The 11,148-nt window shown below is 38.2% G+C and overlaps 1 protein-coding gene across 2 annotated transcripts; it reads right to left on the bottom strand.

Annotated features, from left to right (window-relative positions):
• Positions 1–514: 514 nt before the first annotated feature.
• Positions 515–10,352, bottom strand: rab3ab (RAB3A, member RAS oncogene family, b). 2 transcript variants are annotated; one of them, XR_014536342.1, is made up of 6 exons: positions 10,264–10,348; positions 6,807–7,034; positions 4,212–4,330; positions 3,782–3,906; positions 2,637–2,886; positions 515–2,480 (listed from the first exon to the last, which is right to left on the bottom strand). XR_014536342.1 is itself a non-coding variant. In XM_083558643.1 (5 exons), exons 2-5 carry the CDS (start codon positions 7,032–7,034, stop codon positions 2,696–2,698), a joined length of 663 nt encoding a protein of 220 aa, XP_083414769.1. In that variant the 5' UTR covers positions 10,264–10,352; the 3' UTR covers positions 515–2,695. The 2 variants fall into 2 exon arrangements, 1 of the variants encoding a protein (XP_083414769.1); XM_083558643.1 differs by having other exon boundaries at positions 515–2,886; positions 10,264–10,352.
• Positions 10,353–11,148: the final 796 nt, after the last annotated feature.

Raw genomic sequence — 11,148 nt, 5'->3', positions numbered from 1 at the left:
CCTCACAGTCAAGACCCATTATGTTACTTTGAAAATCATGTGACCTTGCGGACACATCCGTTGCTATGGTAATGGCCGATCCAGATGGCCTTCTGACGTCATCCCCCCCACCCCCCTTAAAAAAAGGGGGAAAGGGACTATTTTTAAATCTTTGGCAGGACACAGTTGTCCTCTGATGCCCTCTAGTGAAAATCTATTGCCATTTCTTCAGCTGTAACTAGTGCTGAACTTTTACTAATGTACTGAATGTAAAGAATATTTTAGATGCCCAAAAACAGGAGTCTTAGGATGTTTACTACATGGCGTATTAAAAACACAATGTAGCGCTTCACCGCACTTACAGAAGGAGTAAACCTCGCCCAGACACCGGAGAAAAACCAAAGCAATTATTTTCATCATCTTCACCGTATTCTCTTTCTCCTTCCTTTTGGCTTTCCCATATCACTATAACACCATGTCCTTATTTGGAAGTGCAATAAATCTACAAAACAGCACTGCGACTTGAAGGCCATGAGATATTTTAACAGCACAAACCTTTATTTTTATTTTCATTTCAGTATTTTCCACAACATACACAGTAGGTTTGGTAAACTTCACCACTGAACATTTGACACCATGCCCCTTATTGTACTTAGAGTTAATTTACTACTGCATAATAGTTCATTGATCTTTTTTTTTCCCAACTTGAATGTATACAGAATTTCCATATTAGAAAAAAGGAAGATTTACAAAAATAAATTAAAGTAGAAAAAACACAACAATGCATTGAAATCAAATGGTGCAGGATTTTAATCCCCCCCCCCCAAAAAAAAAAAGAAAAAAAAAGAAAAAAAAAGAAAAAAAAAAAGAATATAAAAGCAGGTCTTTTTGAGCAGTGAAACAATTACTATTAATTGTTATATTATTTAATCTTTCTAAAAGTGATAGGACCAGGACACTAAGAATCAGCTTGGAAATCCACAGTTTGGTCTCTGAGGGTCAGTGTGCATTCAATTTGGATCGCTCTGCTTTAACTGAATTGGAAGTCATTTGAGTTCCATAGTAAACACGTTCCCTGTCCATCTTTGTGACGTTACAGGATTTGATCTACTGTAGAGATTTCCTTTGCCCAACCCTAAACCTGTGATATTTATCTCTAGAGGGGTATATTTAAACAATAAATACTTTAAAACCTTTTTTTTTCTTCATATTGCTTTGTAATAAAGTGACACATTCATTCACAAGCAAGCATACACAGAGCAGATAAAGCACATACTTTAAATATCTCTTCTTTTTTTTGTTCTTTTGTTTTTGAGCCCAGAGTCACAGCACAATTCACACATAAAACTAAAGACTCAAATATATTTACAGTCATTTCTCAGGAAGACAGCATAGCAAAGAAAAGAAAACTGGGTCTCACATATATACATATATATATATATATATATATATATATATATATATATATATATATATATATATATATATATATATATATATATATATAAGAATGTACAGAAATGCATTTAAATAACAAAAAGTCATAAGGGGGGGCTCTGGTTTTGTTTGTCATCATAGTCTTTTCTTCTCAGTACCAATACGCAGTCTATAATAAGTAACAGAACTGACAATCGGTCATATGACATGACGAGCACATTTACTACATGGGATGTCTTTTTTTTTATTCCCTCAGTACAACATGTAAGAATACATTTTCTGCACCATGACAAGCCGCTTACAGAAACATTTAGAAAAAAGGTCAGAAATGGGGCTCGCATCATCTCTGAAACTCGCATCGAGTTCGAAATAAGGAACATCGGATAACGTTATGCTGTGGTTAGAACTGGTCACACGGGCAGAGGCGGAGGTTCTGTCGCTACAGCGATGTGAGTATGAACACGCATAGCGGTTTCTAAAAGGGTGTTCTTTCGTTTCGAGACCTACGACGGACAGTGCGGATTCTTAAAACTATTGGCCAAAATGGCTTCGTTTCCTTCCATGCATTTTACACTGAGGAATGTCTATGTGTAGCCGACTTTCAGCAACTGTGACTAAAGGTACTGTGATTAAGAACTACAAATATGCACGAGAGGTTCTGACAAGCAATGCAAAGGATTACCACGAAAAAACCTTACATGACTATGTTTCTCGTCATAGTTCTCCGATTTCTCATTTTTCAAAATGATATCTATATATTTATATATATTTATATAATATTTTTATATGGTACTATACCTGTATTAAATACTGCACATTGTCTATATACATGTTTGGAATAAATATACAGAATGTTCTCCCCTAGTATTTGTTCGTATTGTAGTTCACAAAAGTTGAGCACGACGATGGTATAATATATGAAGGGAAAAATCAATAAAAAATGTAAAAGTGGCACATAAAGGCCAGGTAAAAGTTTCACACAGAGGGAAGAGACGCGAACACGTGATGATTTGTGCTTCGCCAAACTTCTTGCAGTAAAATGTATGGCTTTCCCCTCTCCAAGACTAAAATGAAAAGAAATTATAAATCAAAGATAGTGTAGGGATATATGAGACGGGAAACTGAATTGGGATCTGGGTAGAAAACAAAAGATAATAATTATCATTGTTCGAGGACCTGCTAGTTTTGAATTTTCTTTCCTTTAACCCTTATTGTGTTACCTTGATCCTGTGTATGGTAGTGCAGGGCAGTGTAGTTGGAGAAGGTAGGTGAGGTCATTTTAGCAAGCGCAATCCTGGTGTGGAGCAGCAGGCTGCTCGGTGAGCTGAGGACCCTGTTTGGCTCCGGTGACGGCCGGGTCTCCGGCATCAAGGCTCTCTGACATCTTCTCGCAGATGATGTCCACCAGGCGCTCGAAGGTCTGCTTTACATTGATGTTGTCTTTGGCACTGGCCTCAAAATACTCAAAGCCTGGAGCAAACACAAGCAACTCATTAATCAACCTGTATTTTTTATTCCCCGCTGTCGGGTGTAACACTGACCCGGGCATATCATGTGTGCAGACTTGTGTTAGTGATTTTATATAAAATGAAAGGTGATTGATTGGCACGATTAGGCTTTTATTTGGTTGGCATTTCGTTTGTAATGATTTTTTGACAAAAACAAGACAACCAATCATCATGAGCACCAGATTCCTCATACTTGTAATCTGGTTGGTTGCATTGTATGGAATTGAATGGCTAGCATGGAACTGTAGTCTATAATGTGTATAGGGGAATAAAAATTAGTATTTTCTGCTTGCAACTAAAACTAAATGAGATGTTTAAATATTTTTGCGGCATTAGTAGTGGCTTGGAAGTGCTCATTTATAAGTTAACATCATTGTTTGATGTGCAAAATGAAAAAAAAAACTAAACGAAAAAAATACCATGGAAATGTCTATTAACGAATGTCTTGTGTTTGCTCGGTCAGTCAGCTAATATAATTGCATTTGTACATTCATGCAGCAATTTGGACTAAAATTACAGCGCAGAAACATCAGCCAACAGTAGCATGTAGCAGCGGTAACAAGACAGCCAGGCGATGTCAATAATAACCGATTTTAACAACGTAATCTCTCTCAAGACACTAAAAAGTACCATGTCTGCATATTAACAGATTTTCGCCAATCCTGCTATAAAGTAATTAGAGTAGAGATGTCATACTGTCTACAGTGTGGCCAAACAGATTTAAAGTCTGTCTTCAAATGAGGACATGTCCACTTCAGAGGCGTTTTCGGTGCTATTGATACGTTGTTAGCAGGGAATTTTCAACTTGAAGTTTCAACTTCAGCTTCAGCATTAAATCCTGAAAACAATGAACTCACCGAGGTGTTCAGAAAGCTGTCGTCCCCTTTCAGAAGCCACCACCCTTTCATCATCCATGTCACACTTGTTGCCCACCAGAAGCACCTGGGCATTATCCCATGAGTATGTTTTTATCTGTGTAGACCTGTTATATGAAAACATCACATCAAAGATTTCAAATTATAAGACACTGTCTGGAAAAATAAATAAAATAGCTCACAGGTTTGACCAATTTAAAAATCCATTATTTAAGGATAAATCTATGTGAAGGATAAGAGCCCAGCATAACTGTGGCGCTCGAAATATCTTGAGATTAAGATTGGAGACATTTTTGGAACGTTCAACCTTCACATCAGTAGCTCAGAATCTTAACCACTGAACAGCAACCGTGCTTATGTTACAGCGCCACGTTTCAGGTAACAGAAGGGTTTTGTTTAAGAAACGACTCACCAGTCCTGTACAGCAGCGAACGATTCTTCGTTAGTGATATCGTACATGAGGATAAAGCCCATGGCTCCCCTGTAGTAGGCTGTAGTGATGGTCCTGTAGCGCTCTTGCCCTGCCGTATCCTATCCAGGGAAACATTTCTTTTTAAAATGTTATTTAACAAAACATAATCTGAATTTAGGAAGTGATATTCTGCTCAATAGGCATTCAATTTGGCATACATATGGGTCTTCTTAAGACAGGCACATTTTCGCAGTCACATCCAATATCTCCACTCAGCAGGAAGTGAGCCATTATGGATTTTGTGTGCTTTGACTGGCACTGCACTTGTACTTCTCTGACAGGGTTAATCAAATTCAGAACAGATTCTGGTCAGCATAATGCCATATGCAATTTTTGAAGGATTTCAATACCTCCAATGGCTAGGTCATGAGGAGGCGATTCATTTACATATCATTCGTTTATAACAGGAAGTGTGGTACAATTGAATTCAATTTGATTTGTATAGCGCTTTTATTAAGAGACGTTACAAAACAGCTTTGCAGAAATAAGATCACTATTTCACATTCATACGTTTGTGCCTATAAACGAATCTAATGAGGGGAAAAAACTAAATGAGAAGAAAAAAAAACTCTCTAGATTCTTTTATATGAGGAAGAAACTATGACAGAAACCAGACTCATGATTCCACGGTATATTATGCAATGAGTGTATAATATAATAAAGGTGCTTGGGCCCACTAATTCCTGCTTGCAGCTATATTTTATTTTACTTTTGCATTCAAAGGAATTGTAGGAAACATATGCATTTTAAAGCTTGCTAAATATAAAGATCACACTAAAACTGAGAGGAGAGTAAGTGACTGTTTGGAACCCTGTAATCAGTATCTAAAATTCATCATCTGACTGTAATAATCAGCAAGGAAAATCTACCTCAAGGTGGTGGCCCTTCCTTCCTATTCATTATTTCTGAAAGCATGTAGACAGACTGTAAATTATAAGGCTATTAATAAGACCAGGATTAGCTGAAATAAAAAAAAAAATGCTGACATAGAAAAAAGTGACAAAATGAAAATGAATGTTCAACCAACTGTTCGGTTGCCATGTTGCCAACAACAACTTACACCAAAAGGATATCAGTGTGGGTTTTCAGCACTGTAAACTAATACTTGCTTTGCTTCTGCCACGGACAGCCAATTATTTTGTTTTTCTCTCAAAATCTATAATCTATTCTCCCACACGCTTGCATAACATGATGAGCTAACCCGTGTTAGCTAGGAACATTGGTTAAAACAATGCCACACTTTGACCAATCAAATCATTCAGCAAGCCCCTTTTGTGCCCCCTTAATGTGGGCAGGTCCTCCTGGAAGAGCTCACTCTCATCAGAACAGAGATCTTTCACTGCACACCCCCAATTCTCAAAAGATGGAATGCTGTGTAAAATGTTAAGTATAGCAAAAACACAATTCAATGATTTGAGAAGTCAGGTTGTGGCGATTTAGGATTCTATCCTGGCGACACTGGTGAGGTGGGAAGAGTCCTGAATGGGACACCAGGGATCCATAATCCATAAACTTTTAGGTTGTGTAACGTCCACAGAACAAGTTAGTTCCTGTTACCATGTATGTTAAAGCATTTATTAACAGTCATTTCCTCGTTGCTTTACGTTAATAAGACAAAAAAAGATCACAAAAATAAAGAAACCACTAAGAGTCACAAAATGCACTTCATTTCAAACTATCAATGCTCCTAGAAATGATCATCAGGACTGGATTAAAGAGCAATGAATGAGTTTACTACAGACAGGGCATTTAAGTCAGTGCCATACAGGGTTGCAATTCCCACACAGCAAGAGGAACCTATTAAATTACCACAAGACCTATAAGGACTGGTTCTTGTCTCCATGACACTACACACCATGCTGCAACTCAGTGCCCCATAAACAAGCGCCGTGGTAACGCAAAACACTTCCCATCTGTCTCACAGCTCTTGTCCTTGCACACCACATTGCCTCTGCGGTAAATGGTGCTGTTCTATACTTCTTTTTTAAATTAAAAAACAAAACAATGTGATTATTACAATGTGTGTAGTAAAGATATGGAAGAATGTCTGTGCAGCATGCAGAGATTTAGGCTTAGAGCCATTTTCCTTGCCTTCGATGGGCTTATCATGTATTACACTGGGGGAGGGGGTTTTGAAAAAAGGAAAAAAAAAAAAAAACACAGGGCAATACAATGGGGAACTTGAAGCACAGAGGGGGCGGGACAATGGCGTTGTGTGCATTTCTGATTGGCTGTAAGCTCAATGCATCAGTGCACATCCAATTAAAAAGGTTCTCGCTCCGCTTCCAGGCTACAGGCCATCACAACACACACGGCACATCTCCCATCAAGCGTTCATCTGACTAATCACACAATCTCTACGTTTTCCTTCTTCACGTTTATCAAAGCACATGGTAGCTTTACTTGGTTTTTTTTTTCCATCAAAATGATTATTTTGTTCTACTTGTAAAACACCAAGTTGAAAGAGCATGGCGCTAGTTCTTCACGCATATCATATTGCATCAACAATGGCATTACAACGTCACCCGATCTCACCCAAATCTGCAGCTTGATCCTCTTGTCGTTTCTGTAGATGGTCTTTACTTTAAAGTCAATGCCCACTGTGCTCACGAAAGCCGGAGTGAAGGAATCATCTGCGTAGCGAAACAGAAAGCTGGTCTTTCCTACACTGCTGTTGCCGATGATCAGGATCTTGAACATGTAATCAAAGTTCTGGTCAGAGGACTCCTTTTGTCCATAGCGGTTATCTGTAGCAGAGGCCATCTGAAGAACAGAGAAGAAGAGAAGAAGATATGTAGATCTGATGTTGGGGGAAAAGAAACAGATGTCCATTGTATCGTCAAAATGAAATCTATTTACACTTTTCCTGTAGTAAATAGACTTTTATTAGATATTGTGTATGAATTTAAGCTAATGAATAAAAAAAGAAAAAGCAACCCCAACAATCAAACCATAAGCTTTATTTTGGATAAAAGAATGATACGTTTCTCTCGTTTAATGTGTTTTAATAACACCACACTACACAGCGGGAACAGTGTAACTGTAAGAACAATGAAAATAAATGACAATTGATCAACAGGAGAAACCTCCGCCATCTACTTCAGATCTAATACGTAGCCAATAAGCTTCTGTAACACAGGACATGCATCAAAAATCAGCCAAGCAAAGAATACAAAAATTACTCTTCAAACCAGCATAAAAGAGATGCCAGTGCTTGGCATCAATCAAAATTTGTCCTGCCATGTTGGATCAATATTTGATCCAATGCCACTGGCAAAGGTCTCATTTGTCTCCCCAGCGCAAATCTAAATAGAGAACCAGTGACAGTTTTTTTATTGACCGTTATTTGATTGCGCCAAAACATGGTTCCTACAGTCCACAGTCTATGAACCACTGTTGCACCTCCGCATCAGGCAAGAAAATATGAAATGATCCTGAGTCATATCTAAGGGAGTTACATAGTTACATGGCATGATTACGAACAATATGTTCATCGTGAGCTTGCATGATATTGCAAGATTGCGCGGACAGTTTTTAACCGTCCTCCCATGGCTTTGGGTGGAAAAACCTCAGAGTAGGTACTAATTAGAAATAAACATTTCTTTGGTATCTTGGAAACGGTATTTGATGAGTGTTGTATTCGGATAAATAGCATTCGTGTAGGATTTTTTTAAGGATTGCACTGAAGGATAGAACTGAAGAATAGAACTCCAGTATTGAAGCCCTTTAGCGGTCAAGATTATTATTTTTATTATTTTTTACATTTTCATGAGCATTTTCAGAAGCTACAAAACTTGATTAGATGTGCAGAAATACTTTAACCCACCTATACATTTTTTTTTGTGTTTGTCTTTGGATGATCCACAATAACAAATAAGTGTTGATTACTTGCTTATTGAGATGTTGCATAATAAGTGCACCCACAGCGTGTTTGATTTTAATCAAGAGGATTCAGGTTGCGATAAAGCTTCCTGCCCCAATCTGATGCAAACTCTGACTCAGCCCCAACTTCCAAATGTTTGATGAGGTTTTAATAAACTTGCCTTAAGCTAGAAACTGCAGGTAGAACATTTTTCTAATAAACTTAGAAATTCTGGTTTAGTTTAATGCCAGTAAGATATACCTTTAATTTTCAGTCTGGATGGAGAAAAAAATTTAACTGGACTGGATCTAGTCTTATTAATGTATTTCCTGTAGAAATCCCCCTGTGAAAAATCTACGCTAGATATGGCGAGAATCGTATATAGGAACAATCTAAACTTGCTATTTCTTTGAAACCTGATCGCTCGGAGCAAAGTGGAGCACGAAGGTGTGCTCATTCTGAATATCTACGTGAGGCCTACGCTAAGTAGGACACAGCGTGTAATATCCCATCTTATTCAACACATAAAGAAAGGTCTATTACTGCCCGGTTTTCAAGCTTTAGGCTGCTTCATACTATAAACCCAGATGCCTGTCACGATTAAAAAGTGCTTTTAATGAACAATGCGGTTGATTCATTCTGCAAACAAAAGGCAGTACATGGTATAACCTTTATTTATGGACTCCAGAAATACCCACGTACAGCTCTGCATAATAGCAGAGCATCCCTGAGTGCCTTCCGCGTTTCTGCAGATAACAGACAGCCCGAGGGCCCTAAAAATAGAATTTCACTTTTAGAAGCACATGATGTCGAAGCCTGATACTTTACTGATGCGGACAAACATCCTCGCTCAGGAAGATGAAGATGCTTAAAGTCATGGAGGAAGGAGCTCAGAAAAAAAAAAAAAAAAAAAAAAAAAAAAAAAAAAGCACTGAGCCCTAGCTTTTTTTTTATTTATTTATTTTTTAAACTGCAGTGCACTTCAATGAGCCGGAAAAAAAAAAACCTCAGATAAGGTTTTTAGACAAAACATTAGAGTTTAAGGTCAACTTCGGGTAATGTCAGGGTGTGCTTAAATCAGACCATTGGGAAGGCCGTTAAAGCCAAAAGCCTGAATTTATTGGCACCCTGATCCCTATAGATGAAATTCCACTGTTTGTTATACAATCTATGAAATTATAGCAATAGTAAAATGGTCCAATAATAATAATAATAGTAATAATAATAATAGTAATAATGGCTTTTTGAAACAGGAATGAAAGATCAGAGCTCAGACTCATGATGCACCAAGCTCCTCAAAACCGACATCAGACTGCACACAATGAACGTCTAAGTTCTTGACCCAGCCATTTAACAATCCGACATCCGTGTGCAAAATAAAAATAAAAAAAAACATTGAGCGATAGATATCTGAGTCTCACTGAGGCCTACAGGACATTTGGACTTATGATGGACGCATTGTCCAGAAAACCCTAGGTGTGAAAATGGAGCTCTAAGGGCGGATGATGACGGTGCGGCTCAGTGCGCGTCATCCGTACAAAGCAACCATCATCATCATCATCACCATCATCCTCCTCCTCCTCCTCCTCCTCAATACGCTCATCATGTTTTATCTAGAACAATATATTTATATGACATGACCATATTTTAATAAAAAATTAAAAACTCACAGCATTGGATTCATTCGGGCTTTAAATAAGCATCATGGCTGATGTTCACATCAGAGGATCTTATGTAACTCACCGATCGGCTACACGCACACTGCACAAGAAATCAGGCCAGTTATTATTAATCAGTATTTATTTTTTATCCGCTTTTTGATACATGGCACGGATCTGCGTGCGCGTGCAAAAACAAACAAACATCTTGATGAAATAAACCATCACTGCAATGAATCCTAACGATCCAGAATCCCAGTGTTCACCAGGGTTGAAAGAAAAAGCGCAGGAGAAATGAGAGGATGCTTCTCACCGAGGTTCATGTCAAATGAAGGTTATTCTTTCGATTGTTTTTTTTTTTTCAACGCTCTATCTGCTCAGCTGTAAAACACAGGGTAGAACCAAGGATGCGCTCCGACGCAGCCCACAAAACAAAACACAAACATGGAAATATCATACGCATTTGTCTTACCGCGAGAGATGTGTTTTAAACGCCAGTTACGCCAATGCTGCACTTCTCTGAGCACCTGCAGACACTCTGACGTCGCTTGACGGACGTGTGACGCACGCAGGAGGCGGGTTTTCAGAGGTGCACAGGGCGGAGAGAGTGACGGCTCAGGGAGTCAATGGGAACACTCCATCTCCTGGTCAGTAAAATATTCATAAAGCGCCGGGCCTTCAATCCTCACAGGGTCGTCATGCATTATGTAGCATCCTGGCTTTAGCCAATCTATAATTCATCAATTAAAAATAAAACAGTTCTACAAAATCCTGGCACTCACACAACCTAAACACTTTCTAAAATTTGTAAAAAGTTTTATAGTTTAGAACTTGGGAATTCATATTCAATAATAATTTCTTTAATTTCCTCCACTTCTGAATAATGTTTTCAGAGAACTTGCCACACATACAGATATTTGTGGCGTATAGTTTGGGAAGCCTTGATATGGATGTGTATTTTTTGTCAAACATACAGAAACCCATTAGTGTTAAGACTCATTTTCCAGCAGACCAGTGGCAGTAAAATGTTTCATTTGTTTCTACTGATTCTAAATGCTCTATACAGTAAGTCAGCTTCCATTTCCACCAGGTGAATGAAATCCCAGTGTACTCCAACAGTTATGCTCTTTCTTTTACTGAGTGTATGTAAGTAGCCTATTTATTATGCAGTTTTCGATCCTCCATCTACAATCAATCAGTGACACCAGAGACTATACGACCGCCATTGAGACATTTGCTATTTGGATTGATCACCTTCAGTGACTGGGCACAAGACTGTTACGTGCACAAGAATTGCTTAAGGTTACATACGCATTAGAAGAGATTTCTCAAAACCTCTCAAGTCTGGAGGTAAATA

The sequence above is a fragment of the Silurus aristotelis genome (genome assembly GCF_946808225.1).
Source record: "Silurus aristotelis genome assembly, chromosome: 13".
Classification (NCBI taxonomy): Eukaryota; Metazoa; Chordata; class Actinopteri; order Siluriformes; family Siluridae; genus Silurus; species Silurus aristotelis.
This window is presented reverse-complemented; position numbering and strand designations above follow the sequence as displayed.